At 43.0% G+C, this 14,966-nt stretch overlaps 1 protein-coding gene across 1 annotated transcript in view; it reads right to left on the bottom strand.

Annotated features, from left to right (window-relative positions):
* Nucleotides 1-13,236, bottom strand: part of LOC106571794 (pleckstrin homology domain-containing family G member 1) — a 115,058-nt gene extending 101,822 nt beyond the window's left edge. The window contains exon 1 of the mRNA XM_014145252.3: nt 12,984-13,236. Coding sequence (XP_014000727.2) covers nt 12,984-13,068 — 85 coding nt within the window. The 5' untranslated portion in view covers nt 13,069-13,236. The remainder of the gene's footprint in view (nt 1-12,983) is intronic.
* Between the last annotated feature and the right edge of the window lie 1,730 nt (nt 13,237-14,966).

The following is a 14,966-nucleotide window of genomic DNA, read 5'->3' as shown; positions in this document are numbered from 1 at the left end:
TTTAATCCAAGCCCCCCCCCCCCCCCCCCAGCTTCTCCTTCACTCAAATCCAGACAGCTGATCTTCTGAAAGAGCTGCAAAATCTTGATCCCTACAAATCAGCTGAGCTAGACAATCTGGACCCTCTCTTCCTAAAATTATCCACCGCCATTGTTGCAACCCCTATTACTAGTCTGTTGAACCTCTCTTTCGTATCGTCTGAGATTCGTAAAGATTTGACAGTTTCCGCGGTCATCCCCCTATTCAATGGGGGAGACACTCTAGACCCAAACTGTTGCATACCAATATCCATCCTGCCCTGTCCTTCTAAAGTCTTCGAAAACGCCAAGTGCACAAACAGATCAACGGCCATTTCGAATCCCACCGTACCTTCTCTGCTATGCAATCTGGTTTCCGAGCTGGTCACAGGTGCTCCTCATCCACGCTCAAGGTCCTAAACGATATCATAACCGCCAGCGATAAAAGACAGTACTGTGCAGCCACCTTCATCGACCTGGCCAAGGCTTTCGACTCTGTCAATCATCGTATTCTTATTGGCAGACTCAACAGCCTTGGTTTCTTTAATGACTGCCTTGCCTGGTTCACTATCTACCTCTCAGATAGAGTTCAGTGTGTCAAATCGGAGGGCCTGTTGTCCAGACCTCTGGCAGTATCTATGGGGGTGCCACAGGGTTCAATTCTCGGGCCGACTCTTTCCTCTGTATATATCAATGATGTCACTCTTGCTGCGGGTGATTCTTTGATCCACCTCTACGCAGACGAGACCATTCTGTATACTTCTGGCCCTTCTTTGGACACTGTGTTAACTAACCTCCAGACGAGATTCAATGCCATACAACACTCCTTCCGTGTCCGCCAACTGCTCTTAAATGCAAGTAAAACCAAATGCATGCAATGCTTCAACCGATCGCTGCCCTCACCCGGCCACCCGACTGGCATCACTACTCTGGACGGTTCTGACTTAGAATATGTGGACAACTAAAAATACCTAGGTGTCTGGCTAGACCGTAAACTCTCCTTCCAGACTCACTTTAAGTATCTCCAATCCAAAGTTAATCTAGAATCGGCTTCCTATTTCGCAACAAAGCATCCTTCACTCATGCTGCCAAACATACCCTCGTAAAACTGACTATCCTACCGATCCTTGACTTCGGCGATGTCATTTACAAAATATGCTCCAACACTCTACTCAGCAAATTGGATGCAGTCTATCACAGTGCCATCCGTTTTGTCACCAAAGCCCCATATACTACCCACCACTGCAACTTGTATGCTCTCGTTGGCTGGTCCTCGCTACATATTTGACACCAAACCCACTGGCTCCAGGTCATCTATAAGTCTTTGCTAGGTAAAGCTCCGCCTTATCTCAGCTCACTGGTCACCATAGCAACACCCACCCTTAGCACGCGCTCCAGCAGTTATATTTCACTGGTCATCCCCAAAGCCAACACCTACTTTGGCCGCCTTTCCTTCCAGTTCTCTGCTGCCAATGACTGGAACGAATTGCAAAAATCCCCTAAGTTGGAGACTCCCTCACTAATTTTAAGCATCAGCTGTCAGAGCAGCTTACCGATTGCTGCAGCTGTACACAGCCCATCTGTAAATAGCCCATCCAATCAACTACCTACCTCATCCCCATATTTGTTTTTCTGCTCTTTTGCACACCAGTATTTCTACTTGCAAATCCTCATCTGCACATATATACACACACACACACACACACACACACACACACACACACACACACACACACACACACACACACACACACACACACACACATATTACTCCAGTGTTTAATTGCTAAATGGTAATTACTTCGCCACCATTGGCCTATTTATTGCCTTACCTCCTTACTTCATTTGCACACACTGTATGCAGATTTTATTGACTGTACGTTTGTTTATCCCATGTGTAACTCTGTGTTTTTGTTTTGTCACACTGCTTGGCCATGTCGCAGTTGTAAATAAGAACTTGTTCTCAACTGGCCTACCGGTTAAATAAAGGTGAAATAATAGAAATTTAATAAAAATAACACGACCGAGCAGGAATGCATGACTCAAGATATTTTTATGTGCAATCTAATCCAGTGATTGACATTAATTTTGGGTTGACAATTAGACTATAGTTGCTATATTTTACTGTCAAAATAGGACTCTAGAATTTCCACATTATAATTTTTTTCAGTAGAGATGAGTTAAATAGGTCTTTATATGAACAAACTAATATCATAGGCTGATTAATTTGGGGTTTAACACCAGAGGAATTGGTAACTCAAAACACGTAACAGACTAAATCGCTAACTGTAAATATAATACCCATTGCTTGCAACCATGTATTCATCCAACAGTAAATGTAATGTCCTAAAACAACGTTGCAGTAGTAGGCTACTGCCCAAGAGACCTATAGGCCTATGTCATCACAATGGCCGGTGCGCCGCTTCATATCTCAAAGCCATAACAAATGTCTTGGTTATAAAATAGTTGCAATTAAGCTGAATATTGAGAGTTGAGAAGTACACTACCATTCAAAAGTTTGAGGTCACTTAGAAATGTCCTTGAAATAAATGTTTAATTTAACTAGGCATGTCAATTAAGAACAAATTCTTATTTACAATGTCAGCCTATCGGGGAGCAGTGGGTTACCTGCCTTGTTCAGGGGCAGAACGACAGATTTTTACCTTGTCAGCTTGGGGATTTGATACATGCAATATGTTTTGTAGACTTCAATGGACAGATGTTGTTCTCCAGTTTTGTAATGAAACAAATGTGTGATTGAATTTATTCTGCCACTTTGTCTTATTGTCTCGGCCTTAGGTCTATATATCACGGTGAACGAACAGGTTATAGAGCAAACAACGCAATTATCACAACACATAGGTTCTAATATGGCTTTATTTTCTGGACTGGCTTCCTCTGATTTTACCCACGCACCGCTACTGGGTGAGAGAGCATAAATTTGCACGTCCCATATAATGTGAGTGAATTTACACGTCTCATATAGCCTAACGTGGTAAGATGAGTCGAAATCCACTTTACCTATTGTTTTCTGGCACATTCATTTATTTTCTTGAGCATGCAGGGTCCGACATGAACGATTTTTGCATTCCAGTTCAATATTTACCTGCTCTGTTGCAGCCTACCATTGTAAACCATTGAAGACTACACATATTTGAGCAATATGATTGGATGTTCATTTAAGCACCACCACTCTCCCGTTAGTCCCAATTTCTTGAGCAGTACTTGATGCCGCATGCTAGTCGGAACTAGGAAACTCGGAAATGTATGACTTGTAGTAATACACGTGCCACGTTCAACCAGTTAGCAATTCCGAAATTTTGAAGTATCCTAGTTCTATCAGCCTATATCGAATCTTCCATTCCTCTCAAAAATTTTAGAAAAAGCTGTTGCGCAGCAACTCACTGCCTTCCTGAAGACAGACAATGTACATGAAACACTTCAGTCTGGTTTTAGATCCCATCATAGCACTGAGACTGCACTTGTGAAGGTGGTAAATGACCTTTTAATGACGTCAGACCGAGGTTCTGCGTCTGTCCTCGTGCTCCTAGATCTTAGTGCTGCTTTTGATACCATCGATCACCACATTCTTTTGGAGAGATTGGAAACCCAAATTGGTCTACATGGACAAGTTCTGGCCTGGTTTAGGTCTTATCTGTCGGAAAGATATCAGTTTGTCTCTGTGAATGGTTTGTCCTCTGACAAATCAACTGTAAATTTCGGTGTTCCTCAAGGTTCCGTTTTAGGACCACTATTGTTTTCACTATATATTTTACCTCTTGGGGATGTCATTCGAAAACATAATGTTAAATTACACTGCTATGCGGATGACACACAGCTGTACATTTCAATGAAACATGGTGAAGCCCCAAAATTGCCCTCGCTAGAAGCCTGTGTCTCAGACATAAGGAAGTGGATGCTGCAAACTTTCTACTCTTAAACTCAGACAAAACAGAGATGCTTGTTCTAGGTCCCAAGAAACAAAGAGATCTTCTGTTGAATCTGACAATTAATCTGGATGGTTGTACAGTCGTCTCAAATAAAAGTGTGAAGGACCTCGGCGTTACTCTGAACCCTGATCTCTCTTTTGACGAACATATCAAGACTGTTTGAAGGACAGCTTTTTTCCATCTACGTAACATTGCAAAAATCAGAAACTTTCTGTCCAAAATGACCCAGAAAAATTCATCCATGCCTTGTTACTTCTAGGTTGGAGTACTGCAATGCTCTACTTTCCGGCTACCCGGATAAAGCACAAAATAAACTTCAGTTAGTGCTAAATACGGCTGCTAGAATCCTGACTAGAACCAAAAAATTTGATCATATTACTCCAGTGCTAGCCTCCCTACACTGGCTTCCTGTTAAGGCAAGGGCTGATTTCAAGGTTTTACTGCTAACCTACAAAGCATTACATGGGCTTGCTCCTATCTATCTTTCCGATTTGGTCTTGCCGTACATACCTACACGTACGCTACGGTCACAAGACGCGGGCCTCCTAATTGTTCCTAGAATTTCTAAGCAAACAGCTGGAGGCAGGGCTTTCTCCTATAGAGATCCATTTTTATGGAATAGTCTGCCTACCCATGTGAGAGACGCAGACTCAGTCTCAACCTTTAAGTCTTTACTGAAGACACATCTCTTCAGTAGGTCCTATGATTAAGTGTAGTGTGGCCCAGGGGTGTGAAGGTGAACGGAAAGGCTGGAGCAACGAACCGCCCTTGCTGTCTCTGCCTGGCCGGTTTCCCCTCTTTCCACTGGGATTCTCTGCCTCTACCCCTATTACGGGGGCTGAGTCACTGGCTTACTGGTGTTCTTCCATGCCGTCCCTGGGAGGGTGCGTCACTTGAGTGGGTTGAGTCACTGACGTGGTCTTCCTGTCTGGGTTGGTGCCCCCCCTTGGGCTGTGCCGTGGCGGAGATCTTTGTGGGCTATACTCGGCCTTGTCCCGGGATGGTATGTTGGTGGTTGGAGATATCCCTCCAGTGGTGTGGAGGCTGTGCTTTGGCAAAGTGGGTGGGGTTATATCCTACCTGTTTGGCTCTGTCCGGGGGTTTCATCGGATGGGGCCACTGTGTCTCCTGACCCCTCCTGTCTCAGCCTCCAGTATTTATGCTGCAGTAGTTTATGTGTCGGGGGGCTAGGGTCAGTCTGTCACATCTGGAGTATTTCTCTTGTCTTTTCTGGTGTCCTGTGTGAATTTAAATATGCTCTCTCTAATTCTCTCTTTCTCTTTTTCTCTCGGAGGACCTGAGCCCTAGGACCATGCCTCAGGACTACCTGGCTTGATGACTCCTTGCTGTCCCCAGTTCACCTGGCCGTGCTGCTGCTCCAGTTCCAACTGTTCTTCCTGCAGCTATGGAACCCTGACCTGTTCACCGGACGTGCTACCTGTCCCAGACCTGTTGTCCCAGACCTGCTGGACCCTGACCTATTCACCGGACGTGCTACCTGTCCCAGACCTGCTGTTTTCAACTCTCTAGAGACAGCAGGAGCGGTAGAGATACTCTCAAAGATCGGCTTTGAGATCGGCCATGTGCTGTTATAATCTCCACCTGGCACAGCCAGAAGAGCACTGGCCACCCCTCATTGCCTGGTTCCTCTCTAGGTTTCTTCCTAGGTTTTGGCCTTTCTATGGAGTTTTTCCTAGCCACCGTGCTTCTACACCTGCATTGCTTGCTGTTTGGGGTTTTAGGCTGGGTTTCTGTACAGCACTTTGAGATATCAGCTGATGTAAGAAGGGCTATATAAATACATTTGATTTGATTTGATAATAATCAAAGTAGCCTATTAATAGCTGAATATAGAGAGAAAGCATGCCAACTTATAGGACCTGCATTTTTATTGATTGATTTAATTTTTATTTCACCTTTATTTAACCAGGTAGGCTAGTTGAAAACAAGTTCTCATTTGCAACTGCGACCTGGCCAAGATAAAGCATAGCAATTCGACACATACAACAACACAGAGTTACATATGGAATAAACAAAACATACAGTCAATAATACAGTAGAAAAAAAGAAAACAAAAAAGTCTATATACAGTGAGTGCAAATGAGGTAAGATAAGGGAGTTAAGGCAATAAATAGGCCATGGTGGCGAAGTAATTACAATATAGCAATTAAACACTGGAATGGTAGATGTGCAGAAGATGAATGTGCAAGTAGAGATACTGGGGTGCAAAGGAGCAAGATAAATAAATAAATACAGTATGGGGATGGGGTAGATACAGTGCCTTGCAAAAGTATTCGGCCCCCTTGAACTTTTCGACCTTTTGCCACATTTCAGGCTTCAAACATAAAGATATAAAACTGTATTTTTTTGTGAAGAATCAACAACAAGTGGGACACAATCATGAAGTGGAACGAAATTTATTGGATATTTCAAACTTTTTTAACAAATAAAAAACAGAAAAATTGGGCGTGCAAAATTATTCAGCCCCCTTAAGTTAATACTTTGTAGCGCCACCTTTTGCTGCGATTACAGCTGTAAGTCGCTTGGGGTATGTCTCTATCAGTTTTGCACATCGAGAGACTGACATTTTTGCCCATTCCTCCTTGCAAAACAGCTCAAGCTCAGTGAGGTTGGATGGAGAGCGTTTGTGAACAGCAGTTTTCAGTTCTTTCCACAGATTCTCGATTGGATTCAGGTCTGGACTTTGACTTGGCCATTCTAACACCTGGATATGTTTATTTGTGAACCATTCCATTGTAGATTTTGCTTTATGTTTTGGATCATTGTCTTGTTGGAAGACAAATCTCCGTCCCAGTCTCAGGTCTTTTGCAGACTCCATCAGGTTTTCTTCCAGAATGGTCCTGTATTTGGCTCCATCCATCTTCCCATCAATTTTAACCATCTTCCCTGCCCCTGCTGAAGAAAAGCAGGCCCAAACCATGATGCTGCCACCACCATGTTTGATAGTGGGGATGGTGTGTTCAGGGTGATGAGCTGTGTTGCTTTTATGCCAAACATAACGTTTTGCATTGTTGCCGAAAAGTTCGATTTTGGTTTCATCTGACCAGAGCACCTTCTTCGACATGTTTGGTGTGTCTCCCAGGTGGCTAGTGGCAAACTTTAAACAACACTTTTTATATCTTTAAGAAATGGCTTTCTTCTTGCCACTCTTCCATAAAGGCCAGATTTGTGCAGTATACGACTGATTGTTGTCCTATGGACAGAGTCTCCCACCTCAGCTGTAGATCTCTGCAGTTCATCCAGAGTGATCATGGGCCTCTTGGCTGCATCTCTGATCAGTCTTCTCCTTGTATGAGCTGAAAGTTTAGAGGGACGGCCGGGTCTTCGTAGATTTGCAGTGGTCTGATACTCCTTCCATTTCAATATTGTCACTTGCACAGTGCTCCTTGGGATGTTTAAAGCTTGGGAAATCTTTTTGTATCCAAATCCGGCTTTAAACTTCTCCACAACAGTATCTCGGACCTGCCTGGTGTGTGCCTTGTTCTTCATGATGCTCTCTGCGCTTTAAACGGACCTCTGAGACTATCACAGAGCAGGTGCATTTATACGGAGACTTGATTACACACAGGTGGATTCTATTTATCATCATTAGTCATTTAGGTCAACATTGGATCATTCAGAGATCCTCACTGAACTTCTGGAGCGAGTTTGCTGCACTGAAAGTAAAGGGGCTAAATAATGTTGCACGGCCAATTTTTCAGTTTTTTATTTGTTAAAAAAGTTTGAAATATCCAATAAATTTCGTTCCACTTCATTGTGTCCCACTTGTTGTTGATTCTTCACAAAAAATCACAGTTTTATATCTTTATGTTTGAAGCCTGAAATGTGGCAAAAGGTCGAAAAGTTCAAGGGGGCCGAATACTTTCGCAAGGCACTGTAGATGGGCTGTTTACAGATGGGCTATGTACAGGTGCAGTGATCTGTGAGCTGCTCTGACAGCTGATGCTTAAAGCTAGTGAGGGAGATATGAGTTTCCAGCTTCAGTGATTTTTGCAGTTCGTTCCAGTCATTGGCAGCAGAGAACTGGAAGGAAAGGTGACCAAAGGAGGAATTTGCTTTGGGGGTGACCAGTGAGACATACCTGCTGGAGCGCGTGCTATGAGTGGGTGCTGCTATGGTGACCAGTGAGCTGAGATAAGGCGGGGCTTTACCTAGCAGAGACTTATAGATAACCTGTAGCCAGTGGGTTTGGCGACGAGTATGAAGCGAAGGCCAGCCAACGAGAGCGTACAGGTCGCAGTGGTGGGTAGTGTATGGGGCTTTGGTGACAAAACGGATGGCACTGTGATAGACTGCATCCAATTTGTTGAGTAGAGTGCTGGAGGCTATTTTATAGATGACATCGCCAAAGTCGAGGATCGGTAGGATGGTCAGTTTTATGAGGGTATGTTTGGCAGCATGAGTGAAGGAGGCTTTGTTGCGATATAGGAAGCCGGTTCTAGATTTAATTTTGGATTGGAGATGCTTAAGAGCAGTTGGAGGCCACGGAAGGAGAGTTGTATGGCATTGAAGCTCATCTGGAGGTTAGTTAACACAGTGTCCAAAGAAGGGCCTGAAGTATACAGAATGGTCTCGTCTGCGTAGAGGTGAATCAGAGAATCACCAGCAGCAAGAGCGACATCATCGATGTATACAGAGAAGAGAGTCGGCCCGAGAATTGAACCCTGTGGCACCCCCATAGAGACTGTCAGAGGTCCTTACAACAGGCCCTCCGATTTGACACACTGAATTCTATCAGAGAAGTAGTTGGTAAACCAGGCGAGGCAATCATTTGAGAAACCAAGGCTGTCGAGTCTGCCAATAAGAATGTGGTGATTGACAGAGTTGAAAGCCTTGGTCAGGTCGATGAATACGGCTGCACAGTAATGTCTCTTATCAATGGCGGTTATGATGTCGTTTAGGACCTGGAGCGTGGCTGAGGTGCACCCATGACCAGCTCTGAAGCCGGATTGCATAGCGGAGAAGGTACGGTGGGATTCGAAATGGCCTGTGATCTGTTTGTTAACTTGGCTTTCGAAGACCTTAGAAATATAGGTCTGTAGCAGTTTGGGTCTAGTGTCACCCCTTTTGAAGAGGGGATGACCGCTGCTGCTTTCCAATCTTTGGGAAACTCAGGCAATACAAAAGATAGGTTGAACAGGCTAGTAATAGGGGTTGCAACAATTTCGGCAGATAATTTTAGAAAGAGAGGGTCCAGATTGTCTAGCCCGGCTGATTTGTAGAGGTCCAGATTTTGCAGCTCTTTCAGAACATCAGCTGTCTGGATTTGGGTGAAGGAGAAATGGGGGGGGGCTTTGTTGCATGACCCCAATGCATTTAAGAAATACACAATGTCTGAGCAAGTAGAAATTCTGTTCGGGCCAGTAGATTTTTGGCGTGAGATAAAAAGTTAATGTTGGACCCTGGCGTGTTTCATATGTAGCCACGTAGTTGTGATGCATAGGCTATTTACTGTGCTTTGATTGCTGTTTGTCAATCTTGACTAGTTTATGAAAGGTTGAACTGACTGAATAACATTTCTCATGTCCTTTATTGTTCATAAATCATACAATGTAGTTATATGTCTATGGTATTTCATCCGAGCAAGATCTAATTTGTATTTTCGACACCCACAGCCAGGTCACCTGTGATTACAAGTCAGTTTTTGATAACCATCCATGACTGAGGACGTCGGGAGATGATGTGGAAACCTTCAACTAGGGGCAACAGTGCATGCTGTTACCTTCAAATAGGTTTCGGTAAGCATCTGCCTCTGGTGCCAAAGGTTGCATGTTCTAATCCAGCGATAGAAAGTAGTTTTTTCGATTTTAGTTTTAAGCTTATCCTAAACCTTAACACTTACCTTAACGGCTAACCTTAAGATTTTGGAGTTAATGCCAAAAATGTACCCTAACCTAAAACATTTGGAGTTAATGCGTAAACTGATGTTTGAGAAACATGGATTAACGCCTAATTCTGGCGTGAAACTGTGAGAGCTAGTTGCAGGTCCATCAGGACTTGCCAGACATGTCAAATGAAAGTGAGTTATTCATCAGGAGCCTACCGAATTGCATTGGTAAGAGTGCTGTTCATTTGGCTTCCTAATTTGCATACTGATAGGTTTTTTGGCAATTACCTGCAGATAATTGATGAAAGCATTTGATGAATAGGAGGAATACTCCTCACTGGAGGAACAATAGTTAAGCTAGTAGAGAGAGAGCCTGGTATAAAATATGATAAAAGAAAACAGATTATTATTTTTTAAAGCTAATGATACTTTTGTGGTATTTTCAAAGATATTGATGTAGCTCTACTGATTTAATCAAAGTGTTGACAATGGAGTAGTCATCTGCTGCTTTCTGTGGAGCAAAGCCCATGATTAACACCTGCTTCATTCTTCAATCATAAAAAATGTCTCTTTAAAGGAAGCTTGAAGCCTGTGGAAGCCAGCAGACTTACAGGATTCTGTTAAGGCCCAGCGCAGTGATCTGTGTTTTATATCATATTGTACAACAGCTGATTAATCTAATACTGTAAAAGTGTGATTTTTTTTAATCAGTTTTATTTCCTGATAGTTGCTGGTAGAAATTACAATTACAAGGTACTAGAGGCCACCAAAGTAAAGCTTGTTTGACAAAAAAAATCTTAACATCCTCCCCAGCCCGTTGGAGCCTGGCTGGCTACTTTTTCTATTTGACTGGCTACTCCATATGCTTGTGTAAAACAGTAAATGGTAGGAAGAAGTTTGTCCAGATCAGATGTTGGGTTCTATATTTGTTGAATATTATGTGAATCCTATAAATTAAAAGGGCCATTTTTCCCAGATTCACATATTCCTTGAGCAGCATGCAGCAGTCTGGCCATGATGCCCGGACAAGTTCAGGAATGTCTGAAGCTGGGCGGCCAGAATTCTGAAGTTGCAATTAAAACGTATATACTTGGAATGGTCCGGAGGAGCCAGAAAACCGACTCAGACAACAAGGAGCATCTTCTCCATTACAGCAGACTAAACAACAACAAAACAGCATTGCCACTAAAACAACAAAAGCAGCAGCTCTTTGACCACAATATAAACTACAATGACATCCACTACTATCAGGGTAGTAAGTAGTACAGTGTTTAGTATTCATTTCACATACCCCATTCAATGGATTTAACAAATCACTAGAGGGGAAAGAAGAGTGGAAAGGAAGGAGGGCGAGAGGGCGAGAAGAAGAGAGGGTGGGAGAGAAGGAGATTGGAAGTGGGGCACAGAATGGGAAATGGTAAAGTTAGAGAGGAAGCTGCCAGAGTTACGACTGGACACGGTAGTGTGTGTATGTGAGGCGGTGTGTGATTTTGTGTATGTGTGACAGTGAGTGGGACTGTGTGTCTGTGTGTTTACTGTATGTCGAACGGTGTGTGTGTGTGTATGGGGGACAGTGTGTGTGTGTGTGTGTGTGTGTGTGTGTGTGTGTGTGTGTGTGTGTGTGTGTGTGTGTGTGTGGCGGACGGAGAAAGGTCCAGCAGGAAGAAGGTGAGAGGGGGAGAGATTGTGAAATGGCCTTCCGTTCCTCCACCTCCTCCCTCTCTATTCCTACCACTACAACACAACTAAACACAGCACCCTGGACCATAGGAAGAAAACAAACACGTATCACTGAAACACACACATTTCCATGGTAATTTAGAGTTTATGAAAGAACTGTGACCTTTGGTCAAACTCAAGATGTAAAGAAGTTAAAATAAATCAAGGCTAAATATGATCCAAAGTCTCTCTCTCTCTCTCTCTCTCGACACCTAGACACACACGCTAGTGTTTAAAGGTGAGATAATACAGTCTGGGATTATAATACGGATAACATTAAATCACCCCTATCCTCTAAATCATGAACTTTAAATAAATAAATCACATTTCAATGTCTAGGATTTTTTTGCAGCTTCGGTTTATTCTGAATGAATGGTGAATAATGATGAGCGAGAAATTCACAGAGGCTCACTCATCATTACTTATTTGAGCATACAATATAGCTCAGTATTTGAATAACATTTTATACACTCATTTTTCTTCATCTTTATCAAGGGTGTCAATCATTTCACACCCCATTGCATATTATATAGATTTTGTCTTCGTATTGTTTCACTCCACTGCTGCTAAATGAGTATAGGGGAAACAATGCATTCCATTTGTATAAGTCTTAGAACGCCCAGACCCACATCTTCATTTTATGTCAATAAAACAAGACAAAAACAACCACTAACATCTAATTACATTATACTACACTACAACATACTTCCATCACACACACCCACACACACACAAACACACACACAAACATCCTGGCACTCTAAACATAGAATACTGCACCTACCAACCTGTATCCCTCGCGTGACCAAAACACAAACATGAAGCTTTAGAGAACCAGAAGGCTACACTGTTGGATACTAGTTACACAATTGGACACTAGTAGAGTGATACATAGTGCGCGCACACACACACACACACACACACACACACACACACACACACACACACACACACACACACACACACACACACACACACTACGTCTTTACCTTGTCTTTATCTTAATTGCAGAAGAGAGGATAGCATCTAGTGTAGAGATAAGACTGGCAACAAGACCAGTGGACCGCCATCTAATTAAAGTGGGGTCCAAGGCTACCATTAGCTCCAGGCTAAATTGAAACCTTGGACAGAGTAATTTCGGTAAGTGCAGCCGAGGCACATTGACCACTACAATTATGATTATATGAAGACCGAGACCCTGGCAGGGAAAACCCTAAATAGTGGTACTATAGGAGACAAGTTGATTTCAGTTCGAGCACAGAATCTGTATCACATATTACAGGTTATATTTCAAATGAATTACTTCAAAACTGCTCCACAGTATCAAACAGACCTCTGCTGTGAATCTCTCTGACAAAGTGTGAATGATAATCACACAGCCATGATAAGTGTGCAATATATAACAATTTTACAAAGCAACAACGTTATTGAGTTCCTCCTCCTCCTCACCTTTGTTCCCACGGCTAGTAATTCCTCTGGGCAGCGCAAGATGCTGATTTCCCAGTAATCTTTCACTGTTTAGTTCCATCTCCATGCATCGGGAAGTTTCGCCTCACTCAGACACATACACACACGCACTAAATTATAAAAACACATACACGCTTTGAAGCGGAGAGCTATTATGTGCATTGGGCTGGTCAGTAGAAGACAGGTCCCCACCTCTATGAGGTCAGACAGCTCAGAGAGAGAGAGAGACAGAGAGAAGCGAGGGGAGTAGATGGGAGCGGAAACAGAAAGCAGCAGAGCCGACTGGGAGGGAAGAGAGAAGGGAGCACGCGTCAAGCTAGCCCACATCCTGACCAATTTCCATTGCAAGAGAATCCTCTCTTTCTCTCCCTACACACACTCTCTATCTATCACACTCCCTCTATCACACTCTCTATCGAGGTATCTCACTCCATGTTTCTCTATCACGCTTTCTCGCTCTATGTCTCTGTCCTTCTCGCTTGCTCTCTCTTTCTTCATCACACACACACACACACACACACACACACACACACACACACACACACACACACACACACACACACACACACACACACACACACACACACACACACACACACAGACTCACTCTCCTTGGGAGAACTGGAGAACAGCCAACACTGCAGGTGGCACAAATTATAGAAATTACAGTGACAGAGAGATAGAGAGGGTGTCAACAAAAGCACAAGGAGAGAGGGATGGAGAGATGGATCGAATAAGTTAAGAGTTAAAAAGTCAGGGATGAGAGAGTGGATATCAAAATGGAGAGAAGGATGGAAATCAGTATTGAACGAGAGAGAGAGCGTGAGAAGACAGAGAGAGGACAGCCCAAGGACGAGCAGCAGCAGTCTTGTCTTCCCTTAAAAAAATGAAGAACACAACTGGGTCACATTACCCAGAGCCCAGAGACACAGCACCAGATCTCAGCCTGATCCCTCTCTCTCCACCTCCCCCCATCTCTCGCTCTCTCTCTATACCTTCCTCTACCACTCCCTTGCTCCCACTTTCTGACTCAGTTCTGGAGTTTAGGGTTAGAAGATAAAGATGACATTAGATTCGGCTGATTAACTTGAACTGTTGGAATTCCAACTTAAATAGTTAGGAGCTAACCGTTCAGATCCATTACAACTTGATGACTGAGTGAATGTGAATAAGTGTGTATAAGCATGCATGCATATCTGAGTGAGTGAGTGGTCATTGCAACTGTGAGTCATTAGGGACTCATTGTTCTGCATCCTCACAGTGCAGTGTGCACAGCCAGGCCAGAGGAAAGTCCCCTCACTGAGAGCCAATGGCGTTCCTAACTTCTGACAGCAACAAGGCTTCCTGGAATTCAGATACCTCACAGCCCTGTCAGTTCCAAACACCAGTTCAATTATACATTTTCATGTTCTCTCCATGAAGGATTTTCATGTTCTAGGAATATTAATTAAACTGTTTGGATGCCAGTCCTTGGAATGGATTACGTGGGCGATTCCACGCCATTGAAAATTGAAAATATTGTTGGTATTTCAAATTGTTCTGGCAATTCTCACATAAACTTCATTGGGAGGAAGGATGTTTGAAATACTTTTTACATTTTGTCGCTTTCTGATGAAAAACAAAACAAATTGAAACAATACAATATACAATTATGAAACTTCCAAAGCTATTTTGTATTCACTTTCTTAGTCCTTGAGTCATGAACTGTTTAGTATACATTGAGGGGAGTTACAGCTTTCAATAATTATATTTAAAAAAAATACTAACATTTTGTTACAAGGTTTCCATCAGAGAGCGACGATTGGTATCACAAACCATTCTTTTGAAAATCATGATGAAAGTAGCCATTTTAGGCCCTTTTTAGAACTATACATGCCTCCTGTAAGACCCTATGAACCATACATGATACAGACAACATCTTGGTGTGATTATACTCCTTATAGTGTGATATAACATATGGAACCC

The sequence above is a fragment of the Salmo salar genome, chromosome 15 (genome assembly GCF_965601325.2).
Source record: "Salmo salar chromosome 15, fSalSal1, whole genome shotgun sequence".
Lineage (NCBI taxonomy): Eukaryota > Metazoa > Chordata > Actinopteri > Salmoniformes > Salmonidae > Salmo > Salmo salar.
This window is presented reverse-complemented; position numbering and strand designations above follow the sequence as displayed.